Genomic DNA, 23,576 nt, shown 5'->3' with positions numbered 1-23,576 from the left:
GTTAGCAGTGTGGACATGTTTAGACCTGTGCATAGCTACACCTGACCATGCACCTGCAGGAAGACTACAAGCATTCCAGTTCAGCAATAATCATATTTGCGACACAGAATCCTGCCACCCTTCTCCCCTGTGGCCTTCTCTAAATGTGTGTACTAATTACGTTGATATATGGACGATGCTATTTATATCCGGGCCAGGGCTCTTATGATGAAGCCTCTCTCTCTCTCCTTCTCCCTCTCCCTCTCTATCTCTATCTCCCGCTCAGCTGCAGGGCTGCTGACTCCAGGCTGAATTACGCCTTGGAGCCCGAGCCACACAGGGGGTGGGGGGGGGGCATAGATGTGTAACGAGGTCATAGTCGACTTCTGACTTCCGCAGACGAATCACAGACGCGGCACCTCTGCTGATTCAGGACAACATTAGACTCAGGTGTATTTGGATTAAACTGGAACAATAGGAAAGGCTCAGGGGCAAATGGTGTTCTATGGAATAAACAAAAACATTATCTTGGGGTCGACAGCTGCGCTCTTCACCGTAGCAGATGTTCTTATTGCATAATACCTAGAGAATCCCTTATTTTTCGGGGCACTGTTTCAGACCAGCGGGAAGCCGCATATCATTATGGCGCTCCTGTGAGGTCTTTCAATAGGGATGGCTAGGCGCTACGTCATCATATTCCAAAACGCCACTTCCGTGTCCTGTTGCTTCTAGACGGGATATTCAAAGGCAGTAAAATGGTGCAGTGCTGTGTCCCGTGTTGCAGCAATAGAAATGATGTCAACAAAACAGTCTCTGACCACCGCTTTGCTCCGTTGCTGTTTTTCTTACTACCGTTTAGATTTTTTTAGTTTTTGGTTTGAGTTATACGAGTTGAGGCCCTTTTTCACAGACTTTGAGAAGTCAGCGAAGTAGGATGTCACAGTAAAAAGGGTGACCGGCTCCTGGGCTGTAGCCATTGCTGTGTTTACATTGGCCGCATTAGACTAAACATGCTAGTGGACACGGAAGTAATTGGTGACGTCACACTAGCCATCCCTATAGGTATTCCTCCTCCATCCCATGACTCACCAGGTGCAAGTCAAGGATATCTCCATCTGTCCCTGCCATCCTTCCTCTGGCACGCTGCCCAGCACCATTCATCAACATGATTACATCTCTGGGTTTAGAAAAGTCACACTGCATGGGAGCGCGTGCTGCATTCTGCAGTAGAGCTGTAGTCCATGACGTCACCCTCCGGACAGAGGAGCTCCAGGGCTGTGTGGAGGCCTGTAGGTCGTGGTGCTCAAAGTGTGTGGGGGGGGGGGGGGGAAGTAAATGGCCATATGATATGTAAATTCATATTCATAATCACACCATGTTAATAATAACATGCACCACAAAAATAAGCTTTATATTGAATCATCAAAATCATCACAATGGTGGAACAAACGTCTCACCAGTCAGGACAGCTGAAACTCGCCCAATTTTCCACCATCGACTAAAAACACACTTCAATCAATATCTGAAAAAAAGACTACTAACCTTCGTACGGTCTTACTATTATGCACTTTGCTACCAAGTAATCTACTGTGCCTATATTACTACATGCTATGCTAATAATATCTATACTACTACGCACTCAAGAGTGTAGCACTCAAGTTCGACACTGTTTGATGAACAATGTTAGTTACCCTTAGCTGCCAGAGTTGTACCCTTCCTGCTGACTTGTTGTACATAACTTGTAAGTGGCTTTGGATAAAAGCGTTGGCTAAATGTAAATTGTATCCACATAAAACAACTGTACAGTATATCCATAAACATTGACAGTGACATCTTGTTATAATAGGGTAAAGCAATGCTGACAAAATGTAGGCTAAACTTTCAATATTTTAGACCCTAAAACAGAAACACAACACTCACTTATATCAAATGAGACCATTGCTGAAACAATCATTGTTACAATATTGGTAGCCTAACTCTCATGATAAGACCACATTTCCCACAAACCCCATCGCTTCCTGTTTTTCCGTTAGCTTTCACCCCAGTGTTATGTTTCAATGAGATAAGAGAAGCTGAGAAGCCCTATAATACCTCCACTGAGAAGTCTTGCTAACATTGAACGTAAAGTAATTTTTTGTTAATACATTTGTTTGGAAAGGCTTCCTTTGCGTTGTAATGCCTTCACCAGAACTCTGTGCACACAATATCAATACAAATCAGAGGATATCAATGGACTTGTCAGTCTTTCTGTCTAATCAGTCTCAACATGTTGGTGCAGTAATCCTGCCATGGTATGGACATTGAATGTACGTTGATATATCGATGTGAAAATCTTCCTTGTAGCACCTTTAACACTTTGAATGCCCACAACGACATAACACGTGTTAGCAGCCTGCCCCCTGAATGCCCATCACGACAATTAGCGTGAATTTTTTTTTATTGGCGATCTGAATTCATATTTCATCAACCGAGTCTACTGTTGGGAAACCAGCTCCACCAGGAGCTCAGATGTGAAAAAAGCGCCCCCTATCGTCTCCCAGATGGTAATGCACCCTTTTGGAATAGACTCAATGAAAATGGATGAGAAAAAAAAAATATGGAATCCACATTTGACTTCTCACGCATGTAACCGGAGATGATCCCAGTCATTGTGGAGCCTCAGCACAGCGTGTAATATGGGTTTTACAGTATGTGGCGTTGGATCAATAAAATTATAGATTTTTGGAATGGCGATCAGGAATTGGAATAATCTTTTTGGATACCATCTGATCTCAGGTAAGGAATCTATTTGACCAGTCTTAGGATAATCAGACCTGTTTTCACGGAGATATAAGCTTTTCCCCTATGTGTGTGTGTGGCTGTGTGGCTGTGCGAGCGATCAGGAACTAAGAGAATCGATTTTCAGCTCGCGGCACCAGCGTGCATACGTACACATATACTATCGATAATCTAGCGTTTATTTGAAACCGATTCATAAATAGGCAGAAAAATTACAACGTTCTAGAATATTACAGTACAGGGCGTTTATCACGGATTCTTATTTTTTTCTTGAAAACGAGGGCTTTTCAAAATGCTATAAAACGGAAATGAACCGATAAAAAAAACAATCCGCTTCGACAATGTTGACTGGAAAATGTGTCATTGATAAACGACGGGCAGATTAGACACATAGCCATAATTTAAAACATAGATTAGGCGATATTAATGCTAACATTGAAGTGGATGGTGGGCATTCAAGCACTAAATGTGCGCCCCCTGCTGGGCACTGAAAGTGTTAAGCTGTGTAAGATTTTGTTGCATCCAACATTCAACCTGTTAAGCTGTAGCCCTATTTTCAGAGATTTCGCCTGGGGGAATGTATTCCCAGTGTCAGAAATATTGCGTCTGTTACTAGGCTCGAGTAAATTGTGATGAAACAAAAGAGAATATAAATTATGATTTCTTTTGCATCTTTGCCAGTGAATAACACCATGTTATAATTGAGGTTCTCAGAGCTCATTCAGCACCTTCTTGAGATCAAGTGTACAAAAAATCTAAGCAAATGAATAAAGGGAAGATGATTAAACAGAAGTATTTGTAGATACAGTAATAAATTATAATCAATTTGAATTATACATAAAACATTTATCTTGACCTTATTATGGCCAAATCATACATCTATGGATAGGGAAAAAGCTCATCTTTCCAATGGCAGTGTTAAATATGGATGTAGTAGATACATTCTTATTTTCGGTAAATCTTAAAAACATCAGTAAACAAACGTAGTGCTGAAAATATACACTTTGACTGCTGTTTTGACAGGGTTAAGGTATTTACTCTTGGCTACATTTGAAAAAGAAACACAACATTAATTAACCCTTTAATCGCCAAGGACGAGTTAACACGTCATTCTCCGCCATGCGTAATCTGCCAATGACGCCGTAACACGTCATTGAGATCAATATTTCAAAAATCTGTGATGGCAATCATATTTCACCCGCGGAGACGTGAGATCTCCTGTTGATCTCCTCTCAACTCTCCAACGGTTCAAGAGCGCCATCTGGTGGCCGATCGGCGGATCGCCCAAACAGCAAACCGGAAACTGAAAGTGGTGCTCATCCAAATTCGGTCCGGCCACTCACTATAGCTCCCGGGGCTCCATCTCGACACACTGGATAATCAATCGCTCGCCCTAACTCAATAAACAACGTTATTTGGACGTATATAGTATTATACAACCTGGAAATGGTTAATCTAGATCAACATCCCATAATAGAAAACGTTCTACTCCAAGCTGATCGCCCAACGGCCCGAGGAGACTGGGGTAAGTTTCAGCGTTTATTATTACCGTGTTCAATACAAACTGCTCTGATGATCATATCACCCACACTACATGAATCATCTAACGTTGGCCACGGAATTATAAACGACCCCCCCCCCATCCGGTCAACATCAGATGATGAGCACGTACATTTGAAATGTTTTATCTGCCGCCGATCGCTATCAAACTGTATTTGATCATCAATATAATGCATTTATGGCTATAACTCAAGTTCTGCAGAATGCTGCAGAAAACGATAAAAACATATTTATACTTTAGACCATATTTTAGTATGAATATGTGAATGAAAAAGTAGAACGTTGCTACATCCTAAACGATAGATACTTGACGTTGAATGGGCCATAGTAATGTCAATTTAGCAATACAATTTAAAAAGTTATAGCCCTGCAAAGAAGGGGAATAGACTTTCAACAGTGGCAGAGAGGGGTATATGATCAGAATAATCCCTGGCAGATAAAGGGTTAATACGGTCTGTATTGATCGATTTACGATAAAAACAGCAGGGTTGCTTAACAGGTTAAGGTATGCAAGGCATTCTTTAGGAGTGGTGAGGCTGGTAGAATTACTGTGTCATCAGCGTAACAGTGGATATTGATGCTGTCTAGAAATGATATGACCAAGAGGTAACATTGTAAACTCCTCAAACTCCTCGGTAACATTATTTTGGTCGATTATTCCTCCCCTTTAATAATACTAATTGCTCATGTATTTTTGATAGTTGGAAAGCCTGATGAGTCACCTTTACAACTTGTAAGGATCATGCATTTGTGGAATGAACAGCTAAATGTGAGTAGCAGCCCAAACAAATGTGCAATATTCTTCTGTTGGTATTCACTCTCATTTTGAGTTGCTTGGTGGATTGGATCAGCTTGGGCGTGCTGTACGTACCAGAGTGACCAACGCAACCATGTTGGCTGACTTGCAGCAAATCCTGGTTGAGGAATGGGATGCCATCCCACAGCAGTGTGAGACCAGGCTGGTGACCAGCATGAGGAGGAGGTGCCAAGCTGTTGTGACTGCGTATGGATCTTCCACACGCTACTGAGGTCCCTGACAGTGTACAAGTGTGGCTGCTCACACTCCTGTGTTTTTTCCTTATTACTGTGGGAGTGCAATAATCCAATCCACCAAGCAACTCAAAACGAGAGTGAATACCAACAGAAGAATATTGCAGGAGATTTTGGCAAATTATTTTGGGCCGCTACCCACAGTTAGCTGTGTTACTCATTCCACAAATGCATGCTCCTTACAAGTTGTACCCCGTTGTAAAGGTGACTAATGAGGCTTTCAAACGATATAAAATACAATACCAATTGGTATCATTAAAGGGGGGGGGGGGGAATAATTGACCGAAATAACATTTCCAAACCTTTTTTGAAGAGTTTAAATAGAAAAGAGGACAGAGCCTAATATTGAGCCTTGAGGAACACCACAGGTGATGTCTGTAATGCTATCATGTGACTTTATGTGGTCGATTATGGTGTGGTCTACAAAGTCAAACGCAGCACTGCGATATAAAAGGGTTAAGACAGAACTCTGGTAATTTGCTACTCTAATGAGGACAGTCTCGGTGCTGTGCATTGCTCTGAAGCCAGATAGGAATAGCTCAAAGACAGGAGTTTTGATTAAAAAAAGCTGGTTCAAGGGATAGGTTCATTTTCTTTGGATTGGACTACTGCACACGTGAAACTACAGTAGAGGGGAAAGTGCCAGTTGCCAGAGACCTTTTGATAATAGAAAGGAGTCTCTTTTATTAATCAGAATAAAAATGTGGTTGAAAAGGGTTAAATAATTTTATTTCAAAGCGTCTGTGCAGCCTTGTTTATTCACTGTGTCCATGTAAACGAACGCAGCCATAAAGGTAAGGTTTCCTTGCGCCGAAAATAGTGTTTATTTTTCTACATCATAATTCATTACTACATAATTCATAAATGTTCAGACAAGCTTAATTTGGGGTTATTAGTGGTACAGATTTAGGCCCTCAGGCAGAGCTGTTTAAGCAGGCTGTGACATACAGGCGTAGAGACAGCTCTGTGTGGGTGTGTGGTGTCAGTACAGTAGACAGTAACTAGTAAGTACAGTAGTGACTTCCCTACTATTAGAGGGGGGGGGTATAATTTCAAACGTACATACAGATTAATGACACCTGCAACAAAGTAGTCCTTATTTAAACAAGGTTTATTTTACAATAACACCGTCTAAAGACGGCTCAATAAATCATTTCCCAACTTAAATATTTACTACATCTTGTTTCCAAACAAACAGGCACACAAAGCCCACCTCAACACATCCAACGGAGAATCGGTTTTTCATGGAGTTACAGGGATGCAGCCGCTTTCTCCCCCAAGTGTACACACACAGTATTTAGATATCAAATCTGATTGTTTACATCACAGATAAATACATTATTTTTTTTCTTTTGTATGTTAGCTCCTAAATGGGACAAAAACATGTTATGGTTCGACAAAATAGGGTTTAAATAGTGTTTTTTAATCCGGCGAGGAGGAGTACAGAAACAATTAAATGTTTATGCCATGATTCTCCTTTTTCAAATTTTTTTGTATTTCTTCATATTTTTTGTTTATTTTCTTTTAACTACATTGTTGTTCTTCTCCGTCTCCTCAAGCGATAAGGTAACATTACAGGTCTAAAGTGCAGACGCCACGACAACCACAACAGCTCATTCCACTGGTAGATAACTGATCCACTCCTTCCCGTCGCTCAGCAGCTCCACGTCCTCCGCTCCAAAATGTCCCACGCATGTATAAATAATCACCTGATGACGCCTCCTCTTTTAAAATAATAATAATAATAAAAAAGGGAAAAATCAGATCGTATTATCCAACAGCACACAGAGGCCACCCGGTGCCTCGATGCAGAGGATAGTGAGAGTCTCTCTTTGAATTCTCACATTTCTATTTAAAAAAAGAAAAGAAAACAACGAATCAAAACTGAAGTCCGCTGCCCGCTATATTGTGACTTGATAGCTTGACCTATAAGTCCCCCCCAAAAAACCTCTACATCCCTGTAGTTTTGTCAAGGGAGCAAAAAATGGTGTTCTCGCTCTTCACCTGGAAAAAAACAACTAAAAACAAAGAAAGATGTAGCGATTCAGTTGATCACGCAGCAGCGTAGAAACGGTACGCTACAGTCCGGGTTTTGGCAAATAAAAATCTGTTCAGTGCATAATGTGCATGGCATCAGTGGATATACATACATTCATCATACAGCATACATGGTATTCCGGTGGTACGCGTCTCTTGCGCTCGACGCTTGCTTGGGGGGGGGGGTTTGGTATTCAATCAAAACGCGATGTGGTTACAGTGTGTCTTCGTCTTCAAGTGACTTCCCGTTAGATCTGATAGGCAAAGGTTTAAAAATATCACCTGAATCAATGACTGTTCCGTTACTCAAAGTTGGCGACAGAAACACTGCGATGCAGATTCGACCGAGTACCGCTTTTGAGTCCCTCTCGTCCCCAACCTCACAGGAACTGATCCTCGGTCAGATCTAATCTGCTGCCATTTACAGCACACGCTGTCATATTACCATGAAAAATTCATATTTCATCAACCGAGTCTACTGTTGGGAAACCAGCTCCACCAGGAGCTCAGATGTGAAAAAAGCGCCCCCTATCGTCTCCCAGATGGTAATGCACCCTTTTGGAATAGACTCAATGAAAATGGATGAGAAAAAAAAAATATGGAATCCACATTTGACTTCTCACGCATGTAACCGGAGATGATCCCAGTCATTGTGGAGCCTCAGCACAGCGTGTAATATGGGTTTTACAGTATGTGGCGTTGGATCAATAAAATTATAGATTTTTGGAATGGCGATCAGGAATTGGAATAATCTTTTTGGATACCATCTGATCTCAGGTAAGGAATCTATTTGACCAGTCTTAGGATAATCAGACCTGTTTTCACGGAGATATAAGCTTTTCCCCTATGTGTGTGTGTGGCTGTGTGGCTGTGCGAGCGATCAGGAACTAAGAGAATCGATTTTCAGCTCGCGGCACCAGCGTGCATACGTACACATATACTATCGATAATCTAGCGTTTATTTGAAACCGATTCATAAATAGGCAGAAAAATTACAACGTTCTAGAATATTACAGTACAGGGCGTTTATCACGGATTCTTATTTTTTTCTTGAAAACGAGGGCTTTTCAAAATGCTATAAAACGGAAATGAACCGATAAAAAAAACAATCCGCTTCGACAATGTTGACTGGAAAATGTGTCATTGATAAACGACGGGCAGATTAGACACATAGCCATAATTTAAAACATAGATTAGGCGATATTAATGCTAACATTGAAGTGGATGGTGGGCATTCAAGCACTAAATGTGCGCCCCCTGCTGGGCACTGAAAGTGTTAAGCTGTGTAAGATTTTGTTGCATCCAACATTCAACCTGTTAAGCTGTAGCCCTATTTTCAGAGATTTCGCCTGGGGGAATGTATTCCCAGTGTCAGAAATATTGCGTCTGTTACTAGGCTCGAGTAAATTGTGATGAAACAAAAGAGAATATAAATTATGATTTCTTTTGCATCTTTGCCAGTGAATAACACCATGTTATAATTGAGGTTCTCAGAGCTCATTCAGCACCTTCTTGAGATCAAGTGTACAAAAAATCTAAGCAAATGAATAAAGGGAAGATGATTAAACAGAAGTATTTGTAGATACAGTAATAAATTATAATCAATTTGAATTATACATAAAACATTTATCTTGACCTTATTATGGCCAAATCATACATCTATGGATAGGGAAAAAGCTCATCTTTCCAATGGCAGTGTTAAATATGGATGTAGTAGATACATTCTTATTTTCGGTAAATCTTAAAAACATCAGTAAACAAACGTAGTGCTGAAAATATACACTTTGACTGCTGTTTTGACAGGGTTAAGGTATTTACTCTTGGCTACATTTGAAAAAGAAACACAACATTAATTAACCCTTTAATCGCCAAGGACGAGTTAACACGTCATTCTCCGCCATGCGTAATCTGCCAATGACGCCGTAACACGTCATTGAGATCAATATTTCAAAAATCTGTGATGGCAATCATATTTCACCCGCGGAGACGTGAGATCTCCTGTTGATCTCCTCTCAACTCTCCAACGGTTCAAGAGCGCCATCTGGTGGCCGATCGGCGGATCGCCCAAACAGCAAACCGGAAACTGAAAGTGGTGCTCATCCAAATTCGGTCCGGCCACTCACTATAGCTCCCGGGGCTCCATCTCGACACACTGGATAATCAATCGCTCGCCCTAACTCAATAAACAACGTTATTTGGACGTATATAGTATTATACAACCTGGAAATGGTTAATCTAGATCAACATCCCATAATAGAAAACGTTCTACTCCAAGCTGATCGCCCAACGGCCCGAGGAGACTGGGGTAAGTTTCAGCGTTTATTATTACCGTGTTCAATACAAACTGCTCTGATGATCATATCACCCACACTACATGAATCATCTAACGTTGGCCACGGAATTATAAACGACCCCCCCCCCATCCGGTCAACATCAGATGATGAGCACGTACATTTGAAATGTTTTATCTGCCGCCGATCGCTATCAAACTGTATTTGATCATCAATATAATGCATTTATGGCTATAACTCAAGTTCTGCAGAATGCTGCAGAAAACGATAAAAACATATTTATACTTTAGACCATATTTTAGTATGAATATGTGAATGAAAAAGTAGAACGTTGCTACATCCTAAACGATAGATACTTGACGTTGAATGGGCCATAGTAATGTCAATTTAGCAATACAATTTAAAAAGTTATAGCCCTGCAAAGAAGGGGAATAGACTTTCAACAGTGGCAGAGAGGGGTATATGATCAGAATAATCCCTGGCAGATAAAGGGTTAATACGGTCTGTATTGATCGATTTACGATAAAAACAGCAGGGTTGCTTAACAGGTTAAGGTATGCAAGGCATTCTTTAGGAGTGGTGAGGCTGGTAGAATTACTGTGTCATCAGCGTAACAGTGGATATTGATGCTGTCTAGAAATGATATGACCAAGAGGTAACATTGTAAACTCCTCAAACTCCTCGGTAACATTATTTTGGTCGATTATTCCTCCCCTTTAATAATACTAATTGCTCATGTATTTTTGATAGTTGGAAAGCCTGATGAGTCACCTTTACAACTTGTAAGGATCATGCATTTGTGGAATGAACAGCTAAATGTGAGTAGCAGCCCAAACAAATGTGCAATATTCTTCTGTTGGTATTCACTCTCATTTTGAGTTGCTTGGTGGATTGGATCAGCTTGGGCGTGCTGTACGTACCAGAGTGACCAACGCAACCATGTTGGCTGACTTGCAGCAAATCCTGGTTGAGGAATGGGATGCCATCCCACAGCAGTGTGAGACCAGGCTGGTGACCAGCATGAGGAGGAGGTGCCAAGCTGTTGTGACTGCGTATGGATCTTCCACACGCTACTGAGGTCCCTGACAGTGTACAAGTGTGGCTGCTCACACTCCTGTGTTTTTTCCTTATTACTGTGGGAGTGCAATAATCCAATCCACCAAGCAACTCAAAACGAGAGTGAATACCAACAGAAGAATATTGCAGGAGATTTTGGCAAATTATTTTGGGCCGCTACCCACAGTTAGCTGTGTTACTCATTCCACAAATGCATGCTCCTTACAAGTTGTACCCCGTTGTAAAGGTGACTAATGAGGCTTTCAAACGATATAAAATACAATACCAATTGGTATCATTAAAGGGGGGGGGGGGGAATAATTGACCGAAATAACATTTCCAAACCTTTTTTGAAGAGTTTAAATAGAAAAGAGGACAGAGCCTAATATTGAGCCTTGAGGAACACCACAGGTGATGTCTGTAATGCTATCATGTGACTTTATGTGGTCGATTATGGTGTGGTCTACAAAGTCAAACGCAGCACTGCGATATAAAAGGGTTAAGACAGAACTCTGGTAATTTGCTACTCTAATGAGGACAGTCTCGGTGCTGTGCATTGCTCTGAAGCCAGATAGGAATAGCTCAAAGACAGGAGTTTTGATTAAAAAAAGCTGGTTCAAGGGATAGGTTCATTTTCTTTGGATTGGACTACTGCACACGTGAAACTACAGTAGAGGGGAAAGTGCCAGTTGCCAGAGACCTTTTGATAATAGAAAGGAGTCTCTTTTATTAATCAGAATAAAAATGTGGTTGAAAAGGGTTAAATAATTTTATTTCAAAGCGTCTGTGCAGCCTTGTTTATTCACTGTGTCCATGTAAACGAACGCAGCCATAAAGGTAAGGTTTCCTTGCGCCGAAAATAGTGTTTATTTTTCTACATCATAATTCATTACTACATAATTCATAAATGTTCAGACAAGCTTAATTTGGGGTTATTAGTGGTACAGATTTAGGCCCTCAGGCAGAGCTGTTTAAGCAGGCTGTGACATACAGGCGTAGAGACAGCTCTGTGTGGGTGTGTGGTGTCAGTACAGTAGACAGTAACTAGTAAGTACAGTAGTGACTTCCCTACTATTAGAGGGGGGGGGTATAATTTCAAACGTACATACAGATTAATGACACCTGCAACAAAGTAGTCCTTATTTAAACAAGGTTTATTTTACAATAACACCGTCTAAAGACGGCTCAATAAATCATTTCCCAACTTAAATATTTACTACATCTTGTTTCCAAACAAACAGGCACACAAAGCCCACCTCAACACATCCAACGGAGAATCGGTTTTTCATGGAGTTACAGGGATGCAGCCGCTTTCTCCCCCAAGTGTACACACACAGTATTTAGATATCAAATCTGATTGTTTACATCACAGATAAATACATTATTTTTTTTCTTTTGTATGTTAGCTCCTAAATGGGACAAAAACATGTTATGGTTCGACAAAATAGGGTTTAAATAGTGTTTTTTAATCCGGCGAGGAGGAGTACAGAAACAATTAAATGTTTATGCCATGATTCTCCTTTTTCAAATTTTTTTGTATTTCTTCATATTTTTTGTTTATTTTCTTTTAACTACATTGTTGTTCTTCTCCGTCTCCTCAAGCGATAAGGTAACATTACAGGTCTAAAGTGCAGACGCCACGACAACCACAACAGCTCATTCCACTGGTAGATAACTGATCCACTCCTTCCCGTCGCTCAGCAGCTCCACGTCCTCCGCTCCAAAATGTCCCACGCATGTATAAATAATCACCTGATGACGCCTCCTCTTTTAAAATAATAATAATAATAAAAAAGGGAAAAATCAGATCGTATTATCCAACAGCACACAGAGGCCACCCGGTGCCTCGATGCAGAGGATAGTGAGAGTCTCTCTTTGAATTCTCACATTTCTATTTAAAAAAAGAAAAGAAAACAACGAATCAAAACTGAAGTCCGCTGCCCGCTATATTGTGACTTGATAGCTTGACCTATAAGTCCCCCCCAAAAAACCTCTACATCCCTGTAGTTTTGTCAAGGGAGCAAAAAATGGTGTTCTCGCTCTTCACCTGGAAAAAAACAACTAAAAACAAAGAAAGATGTAGCGATTCAGTTGATCACGCAGCAGCGTAGAAACGGTACGCTACAGTCCGGGTTTTGGCAAATAAAAATCTGTTCAGTGCATAATGTGCATGGCATCAGTGGATATACATACATTCATCATACAGCATACATGGTATTCCGGTGGTACGCGTCTCTTGCGCTCGACGCTTGCTTGGGGGGGGGGGTTTGGTATTCAATCAAAACGCGATGTGGTTACAGTGTGTCTTCGTCTTCAAGTGACTTCCCGTTAGATCTGATAGGCAAAGGTTTAAAAATATCACCTGAATCAATGACTGTTCCGTTACTCAAAGTTGGCGACAGAAACACTGCGATGCAGATTCGACCGAGTACCGCTTTTGAGTCCCTCTCGTCCCCAACCTCACAGGAACTGATCCTCGGTCAGATCTAATCTGCTGCCATTTACAGCACACGCTGTCATATTACCATGAAAAAAACAGGCTCTCTCTCTCTCTCTCACCCGGTGCATCAAACGAGGTGGAGATTAAACCACGCAACGCAGGATAAAGCGACGCTCGCCCGCCCGGTGAGACCGTACCACACAACCGTCTGAGATAAGATGGCATCTTCTCGTGTCGGCGGAGGGCTAACGATGCCGACGTAACGACCTATCATCACCATTAAAGTACAATTCACAACATTTCAATGCACGATAGTAAGAACACTGATGTAATCGCACCCTACCGACCCGACCCCCCCCCCAGCCCTCCCCGTCCCACCCGGTAAGGTTAAGACAGCCGTGCCCTTTAAGGCAACATGTCCAGTGCAGATTCACGCTGCATAAATAACGCTCCTGTAAAGTATGCACTCGTTGTCTTCTTAAAAAAAGCAAAAAGCAAAAACAGTCAATAAGAAATATTCTGTACCATGCAACTTTCCCCCGAATGAATCTGGGGGGGGGGGGGGGGGTATATCCAAAGGAAGAATCCTGTTGACAAAAACAAATAAAAACACTCAGAAAGCTATAAACTCGACATGTTGAGCGTGTAGTACTGTGTATATAGTGTACTTTAGCAGGAGGTCATCTCCCTTTTGCAGAGCACCCTGATGGGGGAGTTACCTTATTATATAAATCCCTCACTGGCCTCTTAAACTGCTCAGACGGGAGAGCTATTCTATTGCCCCAGAATGAAATAAAACAAAAAACAAGATGCGTGTTCGGTGTGTGTGTGCGTGTGTGTGTGCGTGCGTGTGTGTGTGCGTGTGTGTGTGTGTGTGCGTGTGCGCGCGCATGAGGCAAAGAGCAGGGAGGAAGGACACCACAGACAGCTTGTGCTTTTCAAGTAAAGGGAGCCACGTCTCCAGAGCCACGTTTCTGAGTCGCGTGTCGTCCGTCAGCGCTTCACCGCCTCGGAGCGAAACAACTCCTCATCCGGGGACGCCGTCGGACGTCGTCTGCGTTTCAGTACTCCGTGTCGGAGCCGTCCGCTGGGTCCGTGTTGCGGGACAGCATGTAGTTGTCCATGTCGATGGAGGGGCAGTTGTGGATAGAGTAGCGCAGGCGCTCGGCCAGGACAGACTGGCTGGTGTAGGGGGGCAGGCGCAGCTGGAAGAAGCAGGTCTGGGCGGTGGGCAGGCCGTTGATGGGCTGGGGGGGAGAGGGGGAGGAGAGAGGACGGTTGATTTGTGGAGAGGGAGGCGGAGCTGATATTATGCTGAATCTAATCGAATCTAATTTAAGAAGCCAATGTGATAAAATGGGATGTTATTCCAGTCCATTCACAGCACTCTCAATAAGTAGAAATTCTCAGCATTTACTAGCAATGTTCGTGGAAATCAATGGAGTATAAAGCATTTCAGTCCCAAATAGCTTCTAAACTGTTTCACAATGTAGTTAATTATCAATGACTTAAAGTGCCCATAAAAGGGCATTAAAAACCAACATTTTAAGTGTTTCCAAACTAAACAGACTCTTGGAGCGAGACCAATGCTGTCAGGGACTTAATTTGAGCATTGATCAAATAACTTGCCAAAACACAGTGATGTTAACCCCAAGAAGGACCAATACCCCGGACAAACGCAGTTGGTGATTGGAGGATCAGGAAAAGAGGGCGGGGCTTGATATAAGTCAATTCAGTTTAATATGATGATCGGAGATTGATTGATTGATTGATTGAAAACTTTATTAACAGATTGCAGAATGGGTACAATACAGTACGGGTCAATACAAAACAAACTGCTAAAAATACTTTCTTCTTTTTTACATCGGGGTCCCCATTTTCAATTCATCATGACATTTATGACATACACGACAAACAGATATACAGAACTGTGTAGTAAAAAGAGATCATAAAAATATATACATCCGAAGGGGAAGAAACTGTACATTGGTGGGGGGGGGGGGGGGGATTTGGACATTTACAGGGGCCAGTTTCTAATTGCAGCCACCCGTAGGTGCTCCATGAATGTATTTTATTGGTTGGAAGTTTTACGTATATTGTTTACACTGTTTATCTTTTCCTATATTTTTATATTCAAATCAAATTGTATTGCCTATATATATATATATATATATATATATATATATATATATATATGTATTTCTACTATTACCCTGCCCATACCTCCCCTCCGCCCTCCCCCATGCGGCTAGGTTAACCGTCGGTAGTGTGATAATAAAGGGTTAACCTTCTGTAGTGTGGCAGTGAAAGGGTTAACCTTCTGTGTATTGTCACAGTGAAAGGGTTAACCGTTTGGTAGTGCAGCAGTGAAAGGGTTAAGAATGGAATTTGATATACAAATGTGAAAAAATTCATTATTTGGCATAGGTTTGAATCCAGGGCCATGAGTTAACACGTTGTTTTTTTACTTCATCTGCCCTTTAACCCTTTCACTACCAAATGGTTAACCCTTTCACTGCGACAATACCCTTTCACTACCACACTACAGATGGTTAACCGTCTGTAGTGTGGTAGTGAAAGGGTTAACCGTCTGCAGTGTGGTAGTGAAAGGGTTAACCTTCTGTAGTGTGGTAGTGAAAGGGTTAACATTCTGTAGTGTGGTAGTGAAATGGTTAACCGTCTGTAGTGTGGTAGTGAAAGGGTTAACCGTCTGCAGTGTGGTAGTGAAATGGTTAACCGTCTGCAGTGTGGTAGTGAAAGGGTTAACCTTCTGTAGTGTGGTAGTGAAAGGGTTAACCGTCTGTAGTGTGGTAGTGAAAGGGTTAACCGTCTGCAGTGTGGTAGGGAAAGGGTTAACCGTCTGCAGTGTGGTAGTGAAAGGGTTAACCTTCTATAGTGTGGTAGTGAAAGGGTTAACCGTCTGTAGTGTGGTAGTGAAAGTGTTAACCGTATGTAGTGTGGTAGTGAAAGGGTCAACCGTCTGTAGTGTGGTAGTGAAAGGGTTAACCGTCTGTAGTGTGGTAGTGAAAGGGTTAACCGTCTGTAGTGTGGCAGTGAAAGGGTTAACCTTCTGCAGTGTGGTAGTGAAAGGGTTAACCGTCTGTAGTGTGGTAGTGAAAGGGTTAACCGTCTGCAGTGTGGTAGTGAAAGGGTTAACCGTCTGCAGTGTGGTAGTGAAAGGGTTAACCGTCTGCAGTGTGGTAGTGAAAGGGTTAACCGTCTGTAGTGTGGTAGTGAAAGGGTTAACCGTCTGTAGTGTGGTAGTGAAAGGTTAACCGTCTGCAGTGTGGTAGTGAAAGGTTAACCGTCTGCAGTGTGGTAGTGAACGGGTTAACCGTCTGCAGTGTGGTAGTGAAATGGTTAACCGTCTGCAGTGTGGTAGTGAAAGGGTTAACCTTCTGTAGTGTGGTAGTGAAAGGGTTAACCGTCTGTAGTGTGGTAGTGAAAGGGTTAACCGTCTGCAGTGTGGTAGGGAAAGGGTTAACCGTCTGCAGTGTGGTAGTGAAAGGGTTAAAGAGAACACATTATGGACGTTGGGTTTGGTCTGGTCTCTGCACTGTGTCGACTTGGCTCGGTCTGACATGTGTCCTGGCAGCGGAGGAGGAGGAGGATGAGATGCCCCTCGCTGTTTGACCAGGGTCTGAAGTCCAAACCAGCTGTTCACAATTATTGCCCCTTAGAAATGTCTTAAGTTAAGAGAGATGCATTAGCACTGATTTAATCAATTAGCTGTGCTTTTTGGAGCCAGGAACACTGCTTAACTACGGTAATGTACTGCCCAGTATGTAAAATGTGTTATTCTTGGGTGTGGGGCAGCCAGCCAGCCTGGGAAGGAAATCATTATGGCAATCTAAATGTGTGCTATACCCACCAAAAATGGAGGTGCAGAATATTTTGTTTGTATTCATAAATATTCAAGTATTAAATATTTAAAATGTTCTTATTTACTTTAGATACTATTGCTACTATGTATGTGTTACATTAGGGAGTCGTTCCTTATCTTCACTGGGGAACATCTGGGGGTGTTGCAGAATTGTGGATTTTATGGTGGTTTTTGTTGTGGATCTATTGTGACTTGTCTTCTTGATCTGTGAAGCCCATGGGGGCAATTTGTTGTGATTCCATTATACAAATACATTTGACTTGATTTGATATAATATTGTTGAAAGGATTGATAATATGTCCCCTTCAATGGTTTTCTTTTTCCATTGACCTCCACTATCAGCTAATACACACTAATCATTTCTACTTCCTATAGCTCAAAAACCCAAACCCTGGTGCAAGAAGTTTTGAGATGTACTGAAATGATTCCCAGAGAATTAACAAATCAGAGAGGCCATCTTGGGAGGCAAACGACAGGCGCTTGTAATCAAATAAGAGGTGCTCATCATTAAAAAGGTCCTCACCCTGTCCACCTTGATGATCTGGAACTTCTGCGTGATGTCCGCCGGGTTGGACGGCAGCCTGGAGCGGCCGGAGACGAAGCGCAGGAAGAGCACCCGCTCCTCATTGGTGAACTCCTCCAAGCTCTGCCACAGCCAGCCAATCAGCTGGTGGCTGTCGGTGATGTCGCGGTAGCGCACCACCTTCTTCAGCATCTCCACGGAGACCTCGGGCAGACCGCAGACCAGCTGCTCCAGCTGCCGCGCCGTCAGCAGGGAGAGGAGGGGCACAGGGATGATGGTGGACATGCCCTCCCTGACGGACGCCACCTGGACACCCGGGGACAAACAGTGTGTTAACACCGCTTTACCGCCACGGAGAGGGGAGGGAGAGGGCGTGTAGCTATCACAAGAGAGAGAAAGAGAGAGAGAGAGAGAGAGAGAGAGAGAGAGAGAGAGAGAGAGAGAGAGAGAGAGAGAGAGAGAGATACAGAGAAAGAGAGAGAGAGAGAGAGATACAGAGAAAGAGATAGACAGAGAGAGAGAGAGAGAGAGAGAGAAAGAGAGAGAGAGAGACAGAGAAAGATAGACAGACAGAGAAAGACAGAGAGAGAGAGAGAGAGAGAGAGAGAGAGAGAGAGAGAGAGAGAGAGAGAGAGAGAGAGAGAGAGAGAGAGAGAGAGAGAGAGAGAGAGAGAGAGAGAGAGAGAGAGACAGAGAGAGAGATAGAGAAAGACAGAGAGAGAGAGAGAGAGAGAGAGAGACAGAAAGAGACATACAGAGAGAGAGACAGAGAGAAAGACAGAGGAAGAGATATACAGAGAAAGAGATAGACAGAGAGCGAGAGAGACAGACAGACAGACAGACAGACAGACAGACAGACAGACAGACAGACAGACAGACAGACAGACAGACAGACAGACAGACAGACAGACAGACAGACAGACAGACAGACAGACAGAGAGACAGAGAGAGAGAGAGAGAGAGAGAGAGGGGTACAGTAGACGGTTTTAAACCATCTGTTTTTGGGCGTGACACAATCAGTCACAGGGATAACGACCCCAGGTGACTCACAATCACATTGAATGACCGTGAATGCGACTGCCCCTGAGAACAGTCTGTGCCGGTGTTTGCCCTTCCGTTGCGGGCCAGGCTCGGAGACACTGTACCTACCGCACGCAGTCAACCGTTCACAGACGCAAATGACCAGCAGGTCCACTCAGTGCCGTCATATTGCCTTTATATATATTAGGGCTGACCTCGACTAGTCGAATAGTCGACTAATCGATCGAAAGGAGCCGTAGTCGACTGCCAACATCATGATCTTAGTAAAAAAAAAAGGATAATATATTTTTAAAAAAATTTATCATTCTTTCCAAAAGCAAAGAGGCCTAGAAGCGTTGCTAAGGCTAATGGTGCTCATACCAGCGAGGCTAACTGCCTAAGAAAATGGGCACAGAGGCACTGAAAGAGAAGATTTCACCCATCTAATGAACACACTAGACAAATATCAAGAGGTATCCATCCATCAGTGGACCAATTGCTTGGTTTCGCAGAGGACAAGAAGCCTTCAGTCGACTCCTTCAGACATTAAGGTCGCTTTCACACAGGGGCTGTTTGGTCCGGACTTTCGGACCAGAATTCGATAGTCCGGTTTTTCGGGTCTGTGTGAATGCGCGTCGAACTCGGTCCGCGGACCAAGCAGGCGAACTCTGGTCCGCCTGAAAACGTAGGTCTCGGTTCGGCTTCAGCGGACCAAACGCGAACCAAATATAGGAAGTGATTATTATTACCACTGCTCGCAGCACTCACTGCAAAACAAGCACACTGCATCTAATCTCTCTATCTCTCTATCTATCTATCTATCTATCTATCTATCTATCTATCTATCTATATGTCTGTGCATCTTGGGAAGAAGGAAGAAAAAACGCGGCTTATTATTATTACCGAGGCGCGCGGCTTATTATATTATTAAAACAGCTACTTGTGGGCACTCATAAAAACACCGTGGTCTACAAGTTGTTTAGCGAGAGGATGGTGGTAATGTGCTTCAATAGAACAATGGATCAATGCCATGTCAAAACTCGGCTCCGCTGATCTGGGCTCCGCAGTACACACAGACACACACGCGCGCGCGCACACACACAGGATCGCAGCCACACACACATTTCCACTGTCCAATAGACAAGCACCCTTTTCGACCGCGTGACATTGTTCAGAAGGTCTCGGTCCGCCTGACAGAAACCTGTGTGAAAGCAGGCGAACCAAATGAAGAATGCAACAATGTTGCAACTTCACCCCCAGAACCGCACCGAGTCCTCCAAAACTCTATGTGAAAGCGACCTAACACTATGGCGTCCGTTCACGAGTATATACGTGTTTCGATTCCATGCGTTGTGGACCAGAGCCACTTATATACTTGTGGCAAGTTGTTATTGTTTTATTCCATATTTATAACACTTATTAGGTCCCCGATTCACTTGCAGGATCTTTCCACATATTTGATTTTCGAAACATGCAGTACCGGCCAGATCCGCTTAGGGGCGCCATCGCTCCACTGCAGTATCATTATGGGGATTTAAAAAAAAATTGCTTTTACAGTCCTGTGGGCGGATCATAGAGCCTTGATTCCAAACGAAGACCCTCCATCTTTGATCAGCTTGCCGAACGTATTCTTCAGCGTGGAATAATGGGATTTATGATTAGCCAATGTTCATATCGATCTACCAGAATCCGATGACTGGTGAGGAAATGCTGCCGGCGATCACATGGCCTGACGGTAGGATAATATTACCCCAAATTACAGCTGGATTGGACATTGTTTTATAACCTAACGTGATAGACTACTGACATTGGCTATCTGAACGCACACTCTATTGCTAATCAATAATACTGATCGGCGTTCCCCGCCGCCCCCATTTCATCCATAGATGCTCTGTAATAGTCCGGATGCTACGCAGTTTGTTTTATTTCATTCGTATATATACAGCAGAAATGGCGTTTGATATAACGGCGCCAACGTTTAGCCTTTTTTGCAGCCTCCTGCAGAAAAGCCTAGGCGAAAAGCGCGATATACCTTATATTCACGACGCTATAAAATGACAACCAACCGATGGATTTTTATTTTCTTTAAGCCATTATGAAGGCATGGTTTATGCACTCAAGTGACAATGAGAATGGACAGATAGCAATACTATAAATTATATATATATCTCTTACATCGGTTTGTTTACAATCCTCTGTCCTCTGAGGCCTAAATCGCCGCGGGGCTCCGGTCGCCATAGTGTTAAGCAGCCCCCACAGCCCAAATGGAGTGATAGAAAAAAAAAATAATAATAATAATATTTATTAAAAAAAATAATTAGCATTCGGGTGGGGGGTAGTCCACTACCAGTCGACTATCGGCAACTTTTGGCCAATCAAAGTCGTCTATACAAATCCTTAGTCCGGGACAGGCCTAATATATATACCGTAATTTTCGGACTATAAGCCGCACCTTTTTCCACGTTTTTCGACCCTGCGGCTTATGGTGCGGCTAATCTATGGATTTTTACAGCTAACAGCCACTAGGGGACCTCCTAAATCTATGGATTTTACAGGTTACAGTCCACCACCTTTAACTCTGACTCGCTCTTCTCTCACAGGCACACAGCTGCTGCAGCAGTGCACGCCTTGCCCCTCCTCCTCCCCCTCACAGACCCATGTCAACAAACCCTTACGGCAAGAGTCGAGTGCATGAGCAGCTCAGAGCTCCTCTTTCAACATAACTGAAGCATTAAACAAAATGACCCAGTCAACTATTCACTTTAGTTTAATACATGAGGCATTGTCTAACGTTGTATCTAGCTGGCTAGCTACTGATAGCTCCTGATATCAACGTCTGATATCATCAGTTTGGCATTCGTTTTCGCAGGTGCTGGCTAGCGTTGGCTAACTAGCTATCGTTCCGTGAGCTAACGTTAGTAACAGTGATGCCGGTAACGCGTTACTAAGTAACGCGTTATTGTAATCTGATTACTTTTCCCCGAAAATAGTAATCTAACACGTTAATCTTTAAAAGCCAGTAATCTGATTGCAGTTACTTGTCCAAGTGGCTGTGCATTACTATTTCGTTACTATCTCATCATAAATTCATAATGCAGGCGGAATGCAGTATTTTATTTCGTTTTCGACAGTCAAAAATACATTTTTGAGCTGTTTTTCTTATTTGGGAGTGACGTGGTGTGGCAGTGAAAGGGTTACACAAGAATGTGGCCCGCGGCGTGACTGGACTCTCTGTCTGTGAGTGACTCTGCTTTGGCCCAATCACATTCCCCATCCACAGTCTGCGAATCAGAGGCAGAGTAGGGCGGGTCTTCACAGCACGTCATGTGACATATGCGCCAATCGTGTGACAGCAGGGCTCCGTTGCATTCGTCTGAGAATTCCACCCCAAAACGCTTACAGGAAGAAAAAACGCTTATTATTATTACCGAGGCGCGCGGCTTATTATATTATTAAAACAGCTACTTGTGGGCACTCATAAAAACACTGTGGTCTACAAGTTGTTTAGCGAGAGGATGGTGGTAATGTGCTTCAATAGAACAATGGATCAATGCCATGTCAAAACTCGGCTCCGCTGATCTGACACAGACAGCTGATCTCCGCAGTACACACACAGACACACACACACGCGCGCGCGCACACACGGGATCGCAGCAGCCACACACACATTTCCACTGTCCAATAGACAAGCGCCCTTTTCGACCGCGTGACATTGTTCAGAAGGTCTCGGTCCGCCTCTGTGTGAAAGCAGGCGAACCAAATGAAGAATGCAACAATGTTGCAACTTCACCCCCAGAACCGCACCGAGTCCTCCAAAACTATATGTGAAAGCGACCTAAACGTAAATACTGTCTACCGCTAAAAACAGCACATCCAATCGCATTGAAAGCATCTGGAATCACAACACTACGACGCTTCGACTAGGTACAGGAGGACTCGGAGGCCAGCCAAACAGCAAAAGAGAGAGATTGTTTCTTTCCCTATTGATTAATGTATATTTGATGGTGGCAGAGCAAAAGCTCTTATTTGCCAGATTTACAGTTAATTTACATGTTAAAGAGAGACTGATTGTATGTTTATAGAGAGACATTTATAAAAACAATTTAATAGTTACAGTTGATATAATTGAATAGTTCAGCCTGCATTTGTTAGATGTGAATGGATACACTGGTTTTGTAAAACCACTGGCTGGCTGCTCTAATGCTGTGAGCATCATAGACTGTTGCTTTACCATACTTGATGGTACAGAAGCTGAAGCACTAGTTTAACAATTTACGTTATGTGCAGAGAAACAAGTTAAAAACAATTTATGCACTTTCAATAAAGCGTTTTAAAAAAACTGTTGGGGGAACGACGACGACTTCGTAACCTAGTTACTTTCAAAGTAACTAAGTTACTCTGATAATCAAGTAATCAGTAAAGTAACTTGGATTACTTTTTAAAGGAGTAATCAGTAATCAGTAATCGGATTACTTTTACAAGTAATCTGTGGCATCACTGGTTAGTAACGTTACTGTTTAAACAAAAATGTTAATAAATGGGAGCTTCCTCAAACAGCTATCTCTTTCCCGACAATCCCCTCTGTGCACGAACCCTTACATATGGTAATTAAACATTAAAACACCTGTGGCTTATATTCAGGTGCGACTTATAGTCCGAAAATTACAGTATATATATATATAAGAATATAAGAATAAAAATCCACTGAACCTGGGAGTCCATCTCGTGCAGCCGGTACTCCAGAGCTTTCTCCACGTACTCCGTCCGGTTGGCGAAGGTCAGGGAGACGTTGCGACCTCCGGGGATCACGGGCACCAGCTTTCCGTCGGCACTGTGGGCCACGAACGAGTCCAGTGGGATCATCTGGGGGGAGAGTGGAGAGGGAGTAGGATTAGAGTGCTGGCAGAACACAGAACGTAATGCATGTTGGTTTAAAAATAGCTGCTCTCTGCCTAGTGT

At 42.9% G+C, this 23,576-nt stretch overlaps 1 protein-coding gene across 1 annotated transcript in view; it reads right to left on the bottom strand.

Moving 5' to 3' along the window:
- Positions 1–13,583: 13,583 nt before the first annotated feature.
- LOC311237389 (putative E3 ubiquitin-protein ligase HERC1) overlaps positions 13,584–23,576 on the bottom strand; it is a gene marked incomplete at its 5' end in the record, with an annotated part of 186,538 nt that continues 176,545 nt past the window's right edge. Inside the window, 1 exon segment of the mRNA XM_084325228.1 lies at positions 13,584–14,438. Within this exon segment, the coding sequence (XP_084181354.1) occupies positions 14,253–14,438 (186 nt within the window). The 3' untranslated portion in view covers positions 13,584–14,252.

The sequence above is a fragment of the Notolepis coatsorum genome, assembly GCF_963971535.1.
Source record: "Notolepis coatsorum genome assembly, chromosome: 11".
Lineage (NCBI taxonomy): Eukaryota > Metazoa > Chordata > Actinopteri > Aulopiformes > Paralepididae > Notolepis > Notolepis coatsorum.
This window is presented reverse-complemented; position numbering and strand designations above follow the sequence as displayed.